The sequence below is a fragment of the Watersipora subatra genome, chromosome 1 (assembly GCF_963576615.1).
Source record: "Watersipora subatra chromosome 1, tzWatSuba1.1, whole genome shotgun sequence".
Taxonomy (NCBI): Eukaryota; Metazoa; Bryozoa; class Gymnolaemata; order Cheilostomatida; family Watersiporidae; genus Watersipora; species Watersipora subatra.
This window is the reverse complement of record NC_088708.1, coordinates 47,346,225-47,366,310: the sequence shown is the minus strand read 5'-3', so window position 1 is coordinate 47,366,310 and position 20,086 is coordinate 47,346,225. Positions and strand designations below refer to the sequence as shown.

Sequence of the window (20,086 nt, the reverse complement as noted above, 5' to 3'; positions counted from 1 at the left end):
TGTGTCCAATTAAACAGAGGGAGTCGACCAACACACCATCCATATTGAAGATATTTATTAATATAGACCATTGCAAGCTGACCTCTATGAAAAAGTCCTCAAAAAAGTGTAAAACGCAGCAGTAATGTTGCGCAAAATGCGAACTCTTAAAGATGAACTTAAGACGAAATTTTGGTAAAATTTATCAGAAAGTATCCGTATGTTTCTACCATTTGCGATTGTTTTTGATACATGAGGCGATCTGACTGCCAGGATGTTTTAAGATTGAAATGCATAAAACTTGAGCGCGGTTAAAATACTCAGAAGAAAAATACATGAGTAATGACATCACTAGTTGCTATTGTTTCTATTGATAATATAAGCTAATGAGTTCAGGTTGCAGCGTTACACTTCTCTATTCTGTCAGTCTCTTTACAACTGCAGATGTCATAATCGTACTTTTGCTTGATCTGAGTATTTTAACCACGATCTAGTTTTCTCGATTTTAATCTTGAAACATCCTGGCAGTCAGATCATCTCACACATCAGCAACAATCGCAAATGATAGAAAAATACAGATACTTTCTAATAAAATATACTAAAATTTAGTGAAAGTTCATCTTTAATGTTGGTGTATGAATGCTTACAGTGAAAACTCAAAAAGCCTGTAAGTATAAAATTCCGCTGTGTCCCACCACCAGAGAAAGATAGTAATACGTGCAGACTTGGCTGGATAGGAATAGATAGATGCACTGATGCTTAGTTACTCTACCGTTTTCCCGGTGCCAGTCCTGGCCTTGGCGATCACATCCTTTCCCTCGAGGACTACTTTAAATGTCTGCACCTGCACAGGGAACAAGTAGTGGATACCTTTAGCTGTAAAACAAGCGTAACAAATGCACTACTATCTCCTAAAACACCCACATGAATGTCGCCCAAAGCCAGCCATATAAGGCTACAGATATAGGGTGGTAATAGAGCAGTTTCTACGCATGAACCAGGGCTGATTTCTACCGTAGTTGTGAGATCGCATGCCAAACGAAAATCATTGTGAAGGAGAGATCTATAGCAAAGACTATATGATGCTCCTAATTTTGGTAACCTTTAAGTTTCGTGATGGTCTTTTCTCGAATGGGAAAATTGGAGAACCTTCCTTCCGAATGCTCTGCTGGTACTCCATCCTCCTCCACCTTACTTTCCTCAACCTCCTCAACTGTTTTTTCTAATTTTACTTTGTCTAACTTTTTAGTCTTTTTTTTCTTCTTCTGTTCACCAGCTACTGCTGATATTTGCTGCTGAAAGGAAACACATGTAGCTGTTTAATCTGTGACATAGAAGTGTTACAAATTTGTATAACTTTACCATATTCTGTTCTGCACAGCAGGTTAAAACAAAAATCTGAACATGCCTGCATTTACTCGGTATGGCGATACGAAACACTATATATACTGATGTTTATGCAACTGTTCATATATATCAGTACAGTCATACTTCAACTTACGAGCTTAATGCGTTCCGACACTGAGCTCGTATGTCAATTTACTCGCATGTTGGTGCAATTTATTTATATATAGAACAATTAAATATATATTGATTGGTTTCCATACTCTAAAAAAGCAAATAAAACATTCAAAACAAGATATTGTAACAGAAAGAACATGTTGGCTATTGTCCTTACGTACTAGATGCTTTCAAAAAGCAACAAATAAAAAATAATGCAAGGAAATGTGATTAATTAAAATGTAAAATTAAATACATACAATAGCAGTTAACACTCGCATTTGCCAGGGAGGGAGATATAAGTTATCCTTCGTTACAACATTTGACTTTGATAAATTTGGATTTTATCAAAGTGTCAAAAGACAAACTCAGAAGCAAACCTAAAAGCAAACTTTCATTTTCAACTAAACGTAATTAAAATTTCTTCGGCGTTCATAGTTTGAAGTTTCTCGCAGGTTAGCGAGAAATTTTTCCTTTTTTTCGCTTTTACAACTAGCCGGCCGTTTTAAGATAAACCTATCTAAGGACGTTTGCCTTTGTCATCCTTGCAACATGTTGCGATTAGGACGAACACAGGTGTCGTCACAAATGGTTAATGCACGACCACTAGCCAGCTTGTCCGAATGTCTATTAAACAGTTTGGATAGATAGCATCGGCCTTTTCACATAGCATCGTTTCAGTTACGCTGTCACCTGCCAATTGTTTGTCCAATGCCATCAGCGTCGTGAAGATTGCTGCACCATTTAGAAACTATGGTTAGTCCTTTTGCGAATGAAATGCCCTGAATATAATCCTTCTGTTTGATAATTATGAATGTATTTCTGTCATATTGCCGAGCTAGCTCAATCACGCATACACATTTTGCATATTTTTCAATATTTTTCCGTTTAATATCAATTGTTATCATTTGCTTTTTCTTTGTATTGTCTTTCATTTTACTGGCAAACTTTTGGTCTACGCTCAGTATGTTTAATTCACATAATTCTGCACAGAAAATCGTGCACAAAAAAAACACGGTACAACAGTATAACCTGAGCAGTTGAAAAATACAGAGTGATGCTGTTCTCATAAAACACCTCCGGCATGCTTGGCAACTGACTCAAGTGCTCGTATCTCAAACATGGCTCGTATGTCAGTGCTAAAACTTGCTTGAAAGCTGGCTCGTATCTCAAGTTTCTAGTACGTTGGAGCACTCGTAAGTTGAAGTATTACTGTATTGCATGTTGCATTTATTACATAGTGACTGTTGCATATATAGCAACAGTCTGACAGTTTTCATACATACACCCAGTGTAAATAAAAATAGGAGGTTTTTTTTAAGGTTATTTTAGGCAAGTTTGGTAAAAACTTGGTTAAAAATTAATAGTGATAAATTACACTAATCATATAACATGGCTCGTGATGGTGAACAGTTGGACATAATAGAACTATACTCCTAAGCAATCTGTATTTAAGAAAATTGAACTGATGCTGGCGGTTGGATTTGAATTCTCAACTAGTATTTACCTTAAACAATGTGCTACGTAGCTGTTACTTTAGCTGAGATTAGCAGATTATGATAACACCACAGCACATCTCCAATCGCATGGTTTCCAGTTAGTGGAGCTGATAATTGACTTACAGAGCCATAACAATGATTGGTACATGATATACCTTATACCAGACACTCTAACACCTTACCTATTTACATGATATGTGTTATGCAAAAAACTTTTTCACTAAATACACATAATTGACTTTCCCATTTTTCGGTTTTTTTTGTTTCATGGTCTACTTTGCTTTAAACAGTTTTGAACTGTATAAATAAAGTTAATATCTCTCTATTAAGGCTGTTAATATCTCTCTATTAAGGCTGTTAATATCTCTCTATTAAGGCTGTTAATATCTCTCTATTAAGGCTGTTAATATCTCTCTATTAAGGCTGTTAATATCTCTCTATTAAGGCTGTTAATATCCCTCTATTAAGGCTGTTAATATCTCTCTATTAAGGCTGTTAATATCTCTCTATTAAGGCTGTTAATATCTCTCTATTAAGGCTGTTAATATCTCTCTATTAAGGCTGTTAATATCTCTCTATTAAGGCTGTTAATATCTCTCTATTAAGGCTGTTAATATCTCTCTATTAAGGCTGTTAATATCTCTCTATTAAGGCTGTTAATATCTCTCTATTAAGGCTGTTAATATCTCTCTATTAAGGCTGTTAATATCTCTCTATTAAGGCTGTTAATATCTCTCTATTAAGGCTGTTAATATCTCTCTATTAAGGCTGTTAATATCTCTCTATTAAGGCTGTTAATATCTCTCTATTAAGGCTGTTAATATCTCTCTATTAAGGCTGTTAATATCTCTCTATTAAGGCTGTTAATATCTCTCTATTAAGGCTGTTAATATCTCTCTATTAAGGCTGTTAATATCTCTCTATTAAGGCTGTTAATATCTCTCTATTAAGGCTGTTAATATCTCTCTATTAAGGCTGTTAATATCTCTCTATTAAGGCTGTTAATATCTCTCTATTAAGGCTGTTAATATCTCTCTATTAAGGCTGTTAATATCTCTCTATTAAGGCTGTTAATATCTCTCTATTAAGGCTGTTAATATCTCTCTATTAAGGCTGTTAATATCTCTCTATTAAGGCTGTCATAAGTGCGCAAATTGAACAACTGAAAACCATGAGAAAACTATTACAGATTAAAATAAAGCTTTTTCACAATCATTCATAAAGTTGATCCGACTTAGGGATGTCAGACATACTTACATAAGCTTAATAAATCCCTAAATAACAATGGCTGTGGACCAACACATATTTAGTATTTTTATGGAGTTAGCTCCCCATTACGGACGCTTGAGGAGTAATTTGAACAATAATTTGAACTACATTACCACATTATGCAGGATACACACGTGCACACACGCAGACAGTTTAACTTTATCCTTATCTACCATATAGTAAAAAATGAATATATTTTTTATTACAGATGGCTATAAGATATGCCGTACACAAAGCTCAAATTTTGGAACCCATACAACACTGCAATACCGCGTGAATCATTAAAAGCATGTAACGAATATGCTTTAAAAACTTTCCTGCAAAATTTTGTTGCAGTTTAGTAATACAGCGTATACTACAAACAAAATACATACTGTTATAAAGGAGTGTAGTCAAGTTGTCATTGAACCTTTCAAAACTATTTGCTAATATTACCAGCTTTATGATTATCATTTAATATATTACTCAATTGAATGTAAAATTGTCCCTTTCCCTGCCGAAAATTGTAAAGTGAGATGTTGTTTTGCTACTACAGTCATAATACCTCAACATACGAGAAATTTGAGATGCGAGGAAAATTCCAAGCAAAGTCTTGCTTTGAGATACGTGAGCAGACAAGACGGTTCTCGATGTGGCCGCTGGGCGGTCGATTATGCGAGAGGCTGCTCACGAGAACAGCATCGCTTAGTCTTTCGCGTCAGATCAGTTTGAATAAGTATTAAAAAGGTCAGCTAACAGTGCAGGTAAAAAAAGCAAGTCAAATGAGCCAAACACGAAGAAGAAAATGCAAAATTGAGAATGAAAACCTAGTTAGAATTACATTGAGTGTAACATAGGATAAAAACTTTGTTCCAATTGAGTAAGTAAGCTAAGTTCATTTAAGTTAAATATAAAATTCATGATATGTTGGGTGACACAAGTTTAGCTATGTGACCAAATGTGTTGCTATCAAGTCCCCTTCACACCGTCGTTAGTCGCTACAGTCTGTCTAGAAGATAAGAACTCTATGCAGTACTGTACGTAATAATGTTACTTTTTATTGAAGATCATAATCAATATATAGGTATTTGTTACTTTTGGTGTATAGGTGGAGAATTAAAACAATTAAAAATATGTCTTTTTTAATTGTACTATCCTGTATTTAGGGGGTATTTCATAAGCTGGGAAAGATTAACGTTTTAGTTATTTTATATAGGAAAATTGATTTACGATGCCAGAGAATAAACAGATGAGCTAAGTTCCGGAACGCATTAAGCTCATATAGCGAGATGTGATTGTAATGTGAAGGAGTTAATGGTACAGTGAAGGAGTTGATGAAAATTACAATGCCACAACAACCCATATAAGAAGTACTAGCATAGCTAAGTATACAGGGAAGGCAGCAGAATACAAACAGAGATAAGCATTTACATCCGGTTCCTCCTCATTGATGCCATTCTCGCTAAGAGTCAGACTGACAGCTCTAGTCCGTGGTTTCTTCAGTACCTCAGCAAGACGAGCTGCTCTCTCATCAGATTCCTATATAAGGAAATCAGATGAGTGCAATTTATGAAAGACACAAATTCTCTATCATTGATACTAGCCACAGCGAATTGAGAAACGTTATCTACATACGTGTACATTGTACATGCAATAAACTACAGTAGACGCTCCTACAATGTAAATAATCCGTTCTGAGAATGTTTACTTGTAGGGATCTTACGTTATACAAACGATTGAATACGTTTACATTAAATTGCCTTATCCGTTCTAAAATCTTCCCAAACTCACATCTTTGGTACTTCAAAAAAGAAAATACTAAACTTTCTAATGTAATGACTGTACAGTAACTGTAGTATTATTGGATTGTATCGGCAACTTTTCTTGTATTACTTACACTTGGTTCATGTTCAACGATTGGTAATCTCATGATAAGTTAGGTGAAAAGCACGCATGCACTTTCAATTTAGAATAATTTTTGTCACATCTTTTTCAGACAGCAAGGCCTAGGGTGAAAAGTAAAAACGTTTTTTGAAATGTAAAAATACAACGGGCTTGTGACACCCTTTAACGTGTTTCTCAAATGCTCACGGTCTTTAAAATTGTCCATTACAAGAGAAAACACATTACGATCAATGAAAAAGTTATTTTATTAGATGTGTTTTTTAATTTCTATTTCACGTACTTTCACTTATTGCGAAAGCGCCGGCCTTGATTAGCCGAAAAGACTGAGAGAACACTGAAGTAAATGAAACACTAAGTAGATGAAAAGAAAATAAAAGATACCATTTTACATCTCAGATTTAGATTGCTGCATTCCAATGTATTTTAGTATTATGTAATCAACCCTTTTGGCCTGTAATTGATGAGTGATGACACCAATACTCCATAATATTCACTGTGCATCGACCACTTAGCACTGTTTTACTAGCCTTTCAGTATTGCTATTTAGAAATTTTTGCTACCATACAATCAAACTTTAACATGCACCAGAACAAAATAAAGAGAAACGGAGTCGTGTTACCTAGTAGAATAACAGGAAAACTTTGTGAACTAATGAGCTAGGTCAAGACCAGACAAAAGACTGAGAGCTGACAAAACCTTTGGACTTGTACCACGGACTATGACTCTGCCATAGTTAATTGACAGAAACCTTCATTGCTGCCAAGTGAAAAAAATTTCTTCATGATTAATACAAATGAGAAGATGTAATTAATATTTATAATAGATCACCTGAGATCCATTTATTATCTCAGGTGATCTTATCATTTATTATCTCAGATGATCTTACCAAGCCGATACGCCAGTGGCCTGATTTTATTGTAGGGGAGAAGTGGGTAATGAGGACAGCTGGGTAATGTGGACAGGTAAATTATTAGCTAAAGTTTATAACCAATTCCACTTGTTTCATATTATAAAATATTTCCTTTTCATGTTAGAAGAAGCCACATGCTCATTTGTAAGTCTCTATCCATCATACATCAATCTGTAAGCATTTTAATATTTATCATACAAATTGTAACTTTTAATTGAATTTTACTACCTGGGTTACGTAGTGTAAATGTTGTTGGAACTTTTGGGGCAATATGTGCACAAACAAAGCATATTGTGCTGTTTATCTCTATTGATTGTCAGAAGGCAACTCCTGACTTTTACTGAGGTTTATCAAAATTTGTAATAATATATAAGATGGGGTAATGTGGACATGTCCACATTACCCCATCTTATATATATTATTACCATAAGGGTAATGTAGACATGTCCACATTACCCTTATGCCATGCCCAAATTACCCTGTGCTGCAAGGCATATGATATAAACTGCTTAATTTGCTAATTTCAATGCTAAGTCTAAATTGTTACTACTGCTACTAGGCTTACTAGTAAATTTACTAATATAGATACATGTAAATTTCTCAGTCCAACAATTATTTGCCAATAACAATGAATGCAAAAGTGAATGTTGTTTTGCACCATCTATTGACTGTGATAAGTAGACATGAGTTTTTTTTAAATGTTGTAATTAGAAAATGAATGTTAAATTACCTGCCTTAAATTTTAAATAAAACTATTGCCTCTGAAGAGTTGGAAGTAGGCTTTTACCGGTACAGGAGTGGAAAGTTTTTCAAGCCAGACCTACCAGATTGTAAATGTGTGAGTCGCAGTGAACTCGAATTAGTCTTACCTAAACCGCTGTCACAGGGAAATACAGAAAGAACCAGAAGTGGACTCCTATTTGGTTTTAAGCCATCAGCATTCAATTTAAGATAGACATAATTTGTTATACCAACAACACTAAAAGACAATCTGATTTATTACCATGACTTAGTAGAATTATTATTTTATATTGTCAGATTTGAATTATTCCTGTACAGTTTACGATAAATTGAATATAACCAAATGAATATATTACTTGTAGTTATTTAAATATCTGAAAAACTTTTACTTTAATTAAAAAAATGACATGTTCACATTACTCAGTGCACCTGTCCACATTACCACCGATGGTGGGTAATGTGGACAATTTTGTGGTTTACGATATGATGGATTCTAGAAAAAATATTGCTTGTGTTACAAAACATGCAATTCAGAAAAGAGAGCCAACAAACTCTGCAAGCTAAATATATAATTTAGAGTATTCTAAAGTGAATAGAATAGTGGTAACTGTAACAAAAACTGTCCATATTACCCACTTCTCCCCTACAGTTGATACTCGAATGATTGCAAAAAGTATAAATAGTTGCAATACTTGTCTTACCTTGCTAGTTCTAACAGTACTGCCATATGCAGATGTGTGGTAACGATCGCATGTTCACAATTGCATAAAATACTAATTTTGAAAAGTGTAGTCAGGTACTTTAAAAAAATAATTCTACTCGTATTGCAATGCTAACTGGTGATATATCAATGTGAGGCATACAGAGGCTTGACAAAAACAATGCCTAATAACTAATGGTGATGAATTTCTACTGTATACCCACAGAACTTGATTTTGCTGAAGACTTCACTTTTTTGGATTTGACAGCTTTAACAGAAACAACACTCGCATCTGGGATGGCTTGTGTCAATTTCATCTTGAAGGTACTAGAATGTCTAGCTGTAGAACTTGGCAGGCAAAGTAATCTGCAATTTGGTAGGCCTATGATTAGCGATTACAGAAATCCATGGATACCATAAACGATCTTTAGCCAAACTATTATAAACAACCTTTTTTAAAGTTTTCAACTAATTTGCTCAAACATATCAGGCTTTTACGTCCTCTGCAAAACCGCATGTAAGGCCCAGCAACAAATGCTCAAGTTTCTTAACAAAAATAAACATTCAATAAATAACAATACAAGGTGTAGCCAACTGGTGCCATTCAGTTGGTGGTTAATTGATGCAAGTAATCATCGTAAATTGGTTTTCGTTAGTGATCAAGTGTAGAACATAAACAGCTATAGAACAATTGATAAACAATTAAAAGGACCCAAGATTGTAACATAAAAATTATACAATGTGATGTACTGGGAAATGCTGAGATTAGCAATGACGAGTACGATTATTATTCAAAAAAGAGAATATTAATAAATATTAGTGTGTGTATAAGCTTTGAAACAACGCTAAAATATTAGGTTGTAGGTTTTGACGATCTCAGGATCTGTCCTGAAAAAAAGGTACTTCAAATTTAATCCTCACTAAGAATATACGACACAAAATATCCGTGCAACTATAAAATATTAACAAGATATTCCAAAACAATTGGTAGAACAGTAGAAACAATAATAGCTGCAAGAAAAAAATTGATTAAGATGTTTATCGGTGGAGATTAAATTGAATTGCAGTTACAAGAATATTAATTCAAATAGTGAATTAGATGATTATACAAACAATTAAATTTCATATAGCTCACATAAACTTCAAACTTGTGTATTACAACAAAATTAACATTAATACCGGGCGACACAAAATGATTAACCTAACAAAACGTTGGATAAAGCTAACGCGGTGAGTATGATTAATCAATCCACGTGGGTTGGACATGCGATCCAGGTATACAAGTCATATGTAGATCGCCGAAAAACTGTCGTGCGGCGATAAAAGGAAGCTCTAATGCAAGATCATGTCTGGCTCAAGAAGTAGCCCGAGTTTAATGAAAATCATTGAGAAAGTTTGACTCGAAAATCAGCGGTTCGATCTCAGCGATCTGTTGTAACCATTCAGGTTAACCCGTTTGTGTGCTAGTATCCGCCTGTAGGTCATAATGTCATAGCAAAATTAGAAGCATACCTATGTTTGAGAGAATTTTCTGATCTTGAACTTTACGTAACAGTTTAAACATTTCATAGAGCTAGCGGCTGAATTTGATGTATATTATTGATACTGGGTAGGCAAACATGCGGATGGTTGGAGTCGATCAAGTTTCTAGAAAATATCTCCGGAAGATAGCCCTGAAAAAAGCATCAAGTTGAAGCATGTGTTAGCTTGTATTTTGATAAGGTCGTTGTGTTGCTTATTGATTAACAATATGGACGTATGTTTTTCTAAATAATAAACTGTTGAATGTGGATTGTGGAAGGAACAGGATTAATTTAAATCCTGTTCCTACAAGTGTGTACCACATAGTTTTGTGCAAAGTAATGCTAGTCCAAAACATTCAGCGCAGTTTTACATTTAATTTTGTTTTTGCTTCCAGTAATTAAAAAAGTACAGTGTAACAAATGTTACTGCTCAAAGCTTTAATCTTGATGAAATATTTTTTATAACCGATGTCAGCTCTATTTTTTACCAGAGTCAGTCTGACCCGCTGCATGATATGAGTTCAGAATGTGCAATTTTGAAGATTTATTGCAGTTTTTGTTTTTGGTGTTAGCTACTATATTTTGCATCATGGCATAAATATATTATACATATCTATTTAAAGTACAAACTTATATTACTTATCTCTATCAAATGCTTGCATCGGCTTCCTACCTATTTGTTATGACTCTATCAGACCACTAGCTAGGCGTTCTCAGTTTTAAAATGTATCAAATCGTCAAAATTAACAAACATAGTTGTGTGCAACTATTCAACAATTATCATTGATAGTTCACAATGCGATAAGAAAATATTTGTGAAAAAGATATTTAGGCCTATGGAGCTACCTCTTTAGCTGGAAGAATTTTTTTTATTGCTTACTCGATGAGTTTTAATAATTCTTTAGAACTGGATGCTACAGAAGCTAATTACAATTATTTGAATGGCAGTTTTGTTTCAGCAATCTAAAGGTTAAAAAAGGATAATAAATCATTGTTAACATTGAGTGAATTTAAAAATTTTTTACATATCAATGATTCACATTCAATTAATTAGCAACCATTAGTCTTGTGCCATTTTGTTATTATTATTATTACTGTCATTATTGCTATAATGACCTTTTGTCATAAAATATAAAAAACATTAAAATTTGGTAAACAAATTTTTGGTTCTCAAATAGGACAATACGTGACAACTTATTGTTTACAACATGTTGTGAAACATGTTCCAACTGAGCCATTGTGCTCTGCTGAAACATGACCAATGAGCCATACAATTGACTGAACAATTGTTCAGCCTAGCCATTGTGCTCAGCTCGGTAGCTTGGTTATGCTCTACTCTAAGCCCTAAACTGTTTCCAAATTAGCATTTGTAACTGACTCATATCGGCATAATTTTCTAATGTCCTGTGTAGGTGTTTTACTGACATCAACTTTTTGTAATTTCAGCAAACCTCAATGAAGTAGCTAATGTCAATAAAGTGCCTCATCAATAAACTTTGTTCCTATTGACTTCGAATGAAAGTATTTGTCAAATAAAGTTATATATATAGTCTTTGCAATGTATAGAAACATAGGTAATGTTTAGCTGAGTTAAAATCCTCCTAATTTTTGCATTGTTTAAACTTAATCTCAGCATTGTCTAAATTCAATTTCCTTATCTCAGTATTGTCGAAGTTCAATCTCCTAACTTCAGCATTGTCTAAATTTATTAATCTCTTAATCTTAGCATTGCCTAAATTCAATCTCTTAATCTCTACATTAACTCTCTCAATCTCATTATTTTCTTCATTTCAATCCAGGTTCAGGGCGAGCTTAATTTTATCCTCAGGTCATAACAAAGTTTGTCATCTAACACACTTCCATTAAAATACTTTTGTTATACCGTACATTGATTATGTAAAAAGCTAAATGTAAAAAAAATTATAGGTAAAATAACGATTGGTGAAATATTAATTGGTAAAAAGATGTTTTATAGTTACTTTATTTTATAGACACAAGATAAGTTACCTGAATTAATCCAGTTTTTATTATTTACGTTTTGTTTTTAACCCCATCAGCTTGTTAAGGTCAATTACAAACTTATACTAGTTCAAGAGATTTTTATGTTTGAAATTACTTCGCATACTGACCAAATATTTGCTAAAATGTAGATGTAATCATAAGTTGAAGTTTGATTGTATTTTATCTGAGGGAGATGTATTTAGTAAAAATAATTTCAAGCTGCACCAGGTACGAATGCAAAAAGGTGATCTTGATTGCTTCTGAGAAAGCTTGTGTGATATTTTTTCTTGCGAGTTAAAGAACGTCAAGTGTTTTTGAACGTATTTAACTGACCATTTCTGTTTGTGTGCTAATGCTTGGCAGTTTTTGTGTTCATATAAATGTGTAGTAGTGCAGTAGCGGGTCTAGGATGTTTAATTATGGGTACAAAAAGCAAGAAGTTATAAAACATCATTGCTTTAAGTAAGACACAACTACCGATAAAGGATACTAGAATATATAAATGAATTCAGAATTACCAAGTAAAAACTTCACTGATTTAGTAGCCAGTCTCCGCAAAAAAGAAATCCGCAACTTGAAGTTACATGAGTATAGTACAATAGGTTTATTGACTTTATTCGTAGTGTTACACGGTAGGTTCTCATGAGTCAAGCATGAAAGTACTATAATAGTACAATAGGTTTATTCGTAGTGTTACATTGTAGGTTCTCATGAGTCAAGCATGAAAGTACTATAATAGTACAATAGGTTTATTCGTAGTGTTACACTGTAGGTTCTCATGAGTCAAGCATGAAAGTACTATAATGGTACAATAGGTTTATTCGTAGTGTTACACTGTAGGTTCTCATGAGTCAAGCATGAAAGTACTATAATGGTACAATAGGTTTATTCGTAGTGTTACACTGTAGGTTCTCATGAGCGAAGCATGAAAGTACTATTATAATAATGGTACAATAGGTTTATTCGTAGTGTTACACTGTAGGTTCCCATGAGTCAAGCATGAAAGCACTATAATAGTACAATAGGTTTATTCGTAGTGTTACACTGTAGGTTCTCATGAGTCAAGCATGAAAGTACTATAATGGTACAATAGGTTTATTCGTAGTGTTACACGGTAGGTTCTCATGAGTCAAGCATGAAAGTACTATAATAGTACAATAGGTTTATTAGTAGTGTTACATTGTAGGTTCCCATGAGTCAAGCATGAAAGTACTATAATAGTACAATAGGTTTATTCGTAGTGTTATACTGTAGGTTCTCATGAGTCAAGCATGAAAGTACTATAATGGTACAATAGGTTTATTCATAGTGTTACACTGTAGGTTCCCATGAGTCAAGCATGAAAGTACTATAATAGTACAATAGGTTTATTCATAGTGTTACACGGTAGGTTCTCATGAGTCAAGCATGAAAGTACTATAATGGTACAATAGGTTTATTCGTAGTGTTACACTGTAGGTTCACATGAGTCAAGCATGAAAGTACTATAATGGTACAATAGGTTTATTCATAGTGTTACATTGTAGGTTCTCATGAGTCAAGCATGAAAGTACTATAATGGTACAATAGGTTTATTCGTAGTGTTACATTGTAGGTTCCCATGAGTCAAGCATGAAAGTACTATAATGGTACAATAGGTTTATTCGTAGTGTTACACTGTAGGTTCACATGAGTCAAGCATGAAAGTACTATAATAGTACAATAGATTTATTCGTAGTGTTACACTGTAGGTTCTCATGAGTCAAGCATGAAAGTACTATAATGGTACAATAGGTTTATTCATAGTGTTACATTGTAGGTTCCCATGAGTCAAGCATGAAAGTACTATAATGGTACAATAGGTTTATTCGTAGTGTTACACGGTAGGTTCTCATGAGTCAAGCATGAAAGTACTATAATAGTACAATAGGTTTATTCGTAGTGTTATACTGTAGGTTCTCATGAGCGAAGCATGAAAGTAGAGCCCATTGGTGACGGGCCTGTTAGCCACCCCTGCACTCTCCATGGCTGTGTACAAATCCTTGAAATGGTAAGTAATACTTTGCAAGCGTCAGGTCAGTGGTTGGAGTCCCACTACAGTATGTTAGAATGGGCATCAGGCCTTACGTTACTCCTGTGGCTCAATATAATGCTGAAACATAGCGGCTATCTTGTAAAAACCTCTTTTTCCCAGAGTGGTACCAACATGTTCATTCATTAGTAACGATAAAAATGTATACAAATACAGACAAATAGGTATTTATTTAAACCTTTTAATGTTCCATGTGACACTACATTTACTGTCTTAACACATGGCAACATGTTTGCTGTCTTGATCTCACTGATGTGACTGCACTGATTTTATATGTTTTATTTGCAGATTAGCACCACAGTTGGTTTAATATGCTGTCTTTTAAATCAAGTGTGGCTGACTGAAGCCGGCGGTGGGTTTGTTGCTTTTACTCTTATCTGCTGCTTTATATTTTCTACCGGGTTTATGGTTATACACCTCATCCAAGAAAAGAAGGACTGGATCCAACCACAACTGGCAGAAAAACTTCCAAATGCGGTGTGTACCTGGTATAACATGTAGTCTAATATTTAAAATCACCTCTAGCAAAAAAGGATGTTTTTTCACTTACTTGCGAGCTTTAGGCTTTCTCCATCATCATGTTAAGACTTTCGTTGTTTTAAATTCCATATAAGCACTCGTTGTGTTAAGTTTTAATTACACTGTCATAAAAACGATGCTTTTAGTGATTTTATAAATTGTTTTAGGAGTTACTCCGTTAAATGATGCCACAAAAGAATGTAGTTTTTTAAACTTCTACATGTCACCACATCAAACATGCTTAATAGTTCTACCATTTCCTCTGTGTATGCGTATCATTGCCGTTATAACCAGGTAGGCACCGATTAGGTACCAATTTTGACCATCAAAGATGGATTTTTATTACTCTTACTGTTCTTTGGCTGTGATTAAAATCCAAGAAAAATTTAGCAATTGATCCAATACTCACCAACAGATAGTATGTGGAGGCTTGTGCTAAAGTTGGTGTAACTAGACAATCATCCAATCATAGCTCAAAAAGGGGCCAAAGATACAAATCACTTCAGCTCTGTGTTGGACCAAAGTGTTAATCAAAGTGAAGCATAACACTCTTCTTTAAAAAAAATTACAAAGTGTCAAACCCTGCATCTCTTAATGTTTCAAGTTTGTCTGAACAAAGCTATCTGCTTTGTTCACAATCAAGTTCACATCACAATAGTTCACATCAAGTAATGTGAACTAATCTAATGTTATGAACACCTGAAATGCGCAATTCAGACCTCTGACAGCAGTTTTTTCCCATCAGTTTTGCCTAATTATTGACCACCTATTAATTAACCACCCTAACCATTAACAGTAACACCCTACTCGAGGATTCTATAGAATTGGTTAACACTTATTCCAATAGTTGTCACAATTAAACTTAATTGTATCAAATGTTTTCTTCTTAACTTATTGAGACACAGAAGACTTCACCATAAACCTTCTCTTAGTGAAATCTTCACTCTAAATCATCCTATTTTATGACCCTTCCTTTACCTAATACCAGCAGCATTCTTTGTTCATAAACATACTTCCGCATCAGTGACTTTGTAATATTACACAGTAAGATATTTTATGTTTTTCATTGAAATCCAGTATAGCTTTTATAAACAGGTTTTTTTAGCTGGGATTTTCACTGCTAATGCTCATTAAGACATCGTAACTCTCTTGGGCATTAGATATGTATTTTTTCTGATCAAAATACTTAGTTTTTTACTAAATTGTTCAGTTTTGTCAGTTTTTAATCTTCCACCCAACTTATGTTCCTTTTAACCATTCAAATTAAATTGGCTATAGAAGCGTTGTTGGAGTAGCCCCTCTATTGGTTAGGGTTTGTGTTACATAATTCTTGCTATTAAAATGGTAGGTTTAGGTATAAACCAGAATATGTTATTTTCATGATTGCCTTTGATATGACATAAACTAATAGCAACTCTTGTTAATATAATATTTGTTTTTTTATTTTAAATTTGGTACACGAAGGTTTGATGTGTGGAGATCTTTAGACTTGATACATTCTTATCACATCATCAATTATAGCTCTCCATTTGTAACAGAATACAAAGATATAGCTTTGACAACAAATCCAAAATCAACATATATCCTAGCAAACTTTGCCATCTGTTTTATTCACGGAATAATGTACATATAAATTTAGGTACATGAGCTTAGTTCAAGTCTTCCTTGTATAATTCTTTTGTGGTTCCGCTATGACACCACATGACATTACCTTGTTTATTTATTTGTTTGTGGCACCATATTATTAACAGTTAAAAAAATTGATTGTGGTGAAAGTATATATATACATATACTTCAGCTTTCTTGTTTCTCCCGAATTTCATCATGCCAGATGATCACACAGTCATAAAAGTAGGGTGTTAATAATGTTAAGGGTGTTAATAATGTTAAGGGTGTTAATAATGTTAAGGGTGTTAATAATGGCATGCTTTATCAAGATATTAGCAGTAACCTGATGATGCAGTCGATTTTTCATTTTGAATCCGATAGACAGGTGGGTGTTTAAGAGGTTCCATAGAACGAAAGTTTTGAAACCAAATATTCTTAGTGATCTGGCAGAAGGCGTGTGAAGTTCGGATGAAATCAGCCTAAAAATGTTGAAATGCGTAACATTTACTTGGACTAACAGACAGATGCACACACAGTGTGATTTACTAATATAGATTGTGTATTGTTTGCATTTTACACCTATGCGTATATTATAAAGTGTCTGAAGTTTGTTGAGTGGTCTAAAGTTCTAAACTCCCCCAACAGAGAGATACCGGCCTCTTCTCACTAAGACAGTATCGAGGAGCGCTGACTAGCTCTTATCTTCTGTTTCTCCAGCTCATGAGTTGAATAGGTTTAAGGCTGAAGGTTGTTGGATTTCTGTCTTGTAATGATTCGTCTAACGAATGTCTGTAAAATTCTTAATGTCTGCTACACGCTGCCTAGTCTGTCTATTGGCTGCCTGTTTGACAAGCTAACGCAGCTGCAGGCTTCCTCTGCTATGTCTTTAGTATCCCAAAGTGTAGGTTAATTGTCTGCCAAATTATTCACTTAGTATGCTTATATTTATCTTGCAGACTTCCCTGCTCTAGTAGAGTTTGTTAAGGTGTTACATAAAACGCTAGCAATGATGAATAAGTTTCCATTATCAATCTGTTTAGTTTTGTGCAAGCTGCAAGTGCAAGCACAACCGTATCAAGCCTCTATGGACGGGATGCCTTAGTTCTCAGCAATAAGCTAAGAACTTTAAAATCTTTATTGATGGGATGCCATGGTTCTTAGCCATACACAGTTCTCTTTAATACCTCTATGGATGGAATGCCTTGTTCTTAGCTATAGGCAATTCTCTTTAATACCTTTATGGATGGAATGCCTTGTTCTTAGCTATAGGCAGTTCTCTTTAATACCTTTATGGATGGAATGCCTTGTCCTTAGCTATAGGCAGAATGCCTTGTTCCTTAACTGTAGGCACTCCTTTTTAAAACCTCTATAGATAAGGTGCCTTAGTTCTTAGCTATAAGCTGTCCACTTTGATAAGTTTATAAGACTAAAGCAATTGAGATTAGATTTTAGATTTGAGGCTACATGAGCATCAGATTGTTTTTGCAGGAGTGGATTGGATATATCTGTGGACTGGTGCTGCTCATCATTTCTCTCATAGTCGCCATATTGGGGAGCTCTCGGATGTACATCTATGACCAAGAAGATGGCCGTAAGAGGTTGGTGGAAAGTTCCCCCATCACTGTTACAGCTGTGAGTATTTGAGGCTTGCTCCATCGTGGCAAGTAATAGCTTGGAAACAGTTGATCTATTTAATAAACAAGCCTAGAATAAATACTGTTGGGTAGAGGTTTATGTACTGTTGAGTAGAGGTCTATGTACTGTTGAGTAGAGGTCTATGTACTGTTGAGTAGAGGTCTATGTACTGTTGAGTAGAGGTCTATGTACTGTTGAGTAGAGGTCTATGTACTGTTGAGTAGAGGTCTATGTACTGTTGAGTAGAGGTCTATGTACTGTTGAGTAGAGGTCTATGTACTGTTGAGTAGAGGTCTATGTACTGTTGGGTAGAGATCTATGTATTGTTGAGTAGAGGTCTATGTACTGTTGGGTAGAGGTCTATGTACTGTTGAGTAGAGGTCTATGTACTGTTGAGTAGAGGTCTATGTATTGTTGAGTAGAGGTCTATGCACTGCTGGGTAGAGGTCTATGTACTGTTGAGTAGAGGTCTATGTACTGGAACGCAGTGATGATAGAGAGTATTAGAGACACACCGAAATTCTACTTCAACCCTATTATCTGTAGATCTATATTGATTATTTGTCCAGGTTTTTGTTATCCATATATATATTTCTCAGTTTGTGTGTGTTCCTGTTTGTCCAGCTATAGTTACCTATTAGAATCTTGGATTTAAAATTCCATTTTCTGATGGATTTGAACTCACGGAGATTGTAACCGCAAGTTTTAAATCCACGCGCTCTACCACTGAGCTATACAAGGTGTATTGATCAAAGGCATTATCATATACCCTATGGCGTATGCACACGCTAAATGATGTATTATTTGAAACTCTATGAACAGCTACTAACTCTATGAAACATGATGCTTTTTTCCAGTAGTAACTTTTATTAACTTTATTCCAGTAGTAACTTTTATTTCCAGTTCATTTGCTATATCCGCGGTCAAGGTCAATTCTTTTCACGCAGACCATTGTATCTATGTTCGTAGAAAGAGTCTCAACATTCTCTTTCCGTTTGGTCAGAAAAAGACAGCATGATATCTGATTTTTACATTTGTACCAGTATCGTCGTATTCCAAGTTTTGATGGATAGCTTCTGGTGGAACAGTAACCTTTTTTATACACGCACAATTCTATGCAAGAATTGTTATTATTAATTCTACATATTCAAAATTTTTATTTTGTTTTCTCAGTTCGTATTAATTGTTTCATTACCATTTACCGAGTCATCTTTTATTATTATCATAGCAAAGCAGACTTAATTTAGCTATTACTTGCTAATTATTTCACATTTACATGTGAACCCTTTTACAGTGGTTTTATTTTTTTTAAATTTATTTGACCCTCACAAAACCTTTTCCTCATGATATGAAGTTTGAAAGTTACAGTTGTTTTACAAAATTTGAAAACCATTACACTTGTTTTTATTTTCTCTCTTAATTTATTTCAACTACACAAAACACTTTTCTCATGATATTAAGTTTGAATGGCAAATGTTGGTATATGTTAAAAACAAATAAATTTTCTGTTCAAACTTTTTTTATTACCCGGGCAACGCGGGGCATTCATCTAGTATGTACATAAATCGAAGATGGAACTGATGTCGATTACAGTTTCTTATTCAGTTTATGATGAATTAATCAACAAATGCATTACTAAATGAACTTGTTTACTGAGGCAAGGTTGGCTACCTACAGCAATCATCATTTCCTTACATCCAAGTAAGCAGGAATGAAGGACATTACGCTAGTGTATTGATTCTGTTTTAGGTATTCGTTACATTGGCTATGCTGTACTATCTCATGCATGTCATACAGCTCAGCCTGGCTCGCCTGAGAAATGGAGGAAAGTCTAAACCTAATTCTAAGGCTGGCAAGTAAATGATGAGTCAGACAATGAAACTAAATACAAGCCAAGAATACTCGCCTATTTAAACTTATGATTATAGATTGCGAGATGTATTCTGTAGAAACTTGTCCAGACATCAATTTATGATATTTTTTGGTCATTCAAAATATATTTTTTAATAGAGCTATGCCAGGTATACTTATAAAAATTCATGAAGCTAGATCTTATTTTTGGAATCTCTTTAGAAATACATATGTTAAATGACAGAGATCTGAAGTTGTTATGAACTGTGATCTATTAACAATGTTATTTCAACATTGTCATGGACACCTTGTAGCAATAGCTCTCCATCGTAACTAACAATCTTTCGTTTTTTGGCTGCTTTCAAAGTGCCAACCAAAGCCTCAAATATGTTAGCG

At 34.3% G+C, this 20,086-nt stretch overlaps 2 protein-coding genes across 3 annotated transcripts in view; one reads left to right on the top strand and one right to left on the bottom strand.

Annotated features, from left to right (window-relative positions):
* The window catches only part of LOC137397300 (ATP-dependent RNA helicase DDX50-like), a 42,070-nt gene extending 32,324 nt beyond the window's left edge, over positions 1-9,746 (bottom strand). The window contains exons 1-5 of one of the 2 annotated variants that reach the window (XM_068083591.1): positions 9,618-9,746; positions 8,707-8,848; positions 5,658-5,765; positions 1,082-1,274; positions 752-855 (exon numbers count right to left, since the gene is read on the bottom strand). In XM_068083591.1, coding sequence (XP_067939692.1) covers positions 752-855; positions 1,082-1,274; positions 5,658-5,765; positions 8,707-8,799 — 498 coding nt within the window. In that variant the 5' untranslated portion in view covers positions 8,800-8,848; positions 9,618-9,746. The remainder of the gene's footprint in view (positions 1-751; positions 856-1,081; positions 1,275-5,657; positions 5,766-8,706; positions 8,849-9,617) is intronic. The other variant, XM_068083596.1, reaches the window with a different exon arrangement.
* Positions 9,747-9,967: 221 nt separating this feature from the next.
* LOC137404927 (uncharacterized) lies at positions 9,968-19,935 on the top strand. Its single transcript, XM_068091156.1, has 5 exons — positions 9,968-10,091; positions 13,941-14,035; positions 14,366-14,554; positions 17,693-17,836; positions 19,589-19,935. The coding sequence occupies exons 2-5, from the start codon at positions 13,958-13,960 to the stop codon at positions 19,697-19,699; spliced, it is 522 nt and encodes a 173-aa protein (XP_067947257.1). The 5' UTR covers positions 9,968-10,091; positions 13,941-13,957; the 3' UTR covers positions 19,700-19,935.
* The last annotated feature ends 151 nt before the right edge of the window (positions 19,936-20,086 follow it).

Bases quoted from the DNA above. Each gene is read 5' to 3' on its own strand.
- LOC137404927 (XM_068091156.1), top strand. From the start codon at position 13,958: ATGAAAGTAGAGCCCATTGGTGACGGGCCTGTTAGCCACCCCTGCACT. The intron at 14,036-14,365 runs GTAAGTAATACT...TTTTATTTGCAG, and splicing joins GTGTACAAATCCTTGAAATG to ATTAGCACCACAGTTGGTTT. The intron at 17,837-19,588 runs GTGAGTATTTGA...ATTCTGTTTTAG, and splicing joins CCCCCATCACTGTTACAGCT to GTATTCGTTACATTGGCTAT.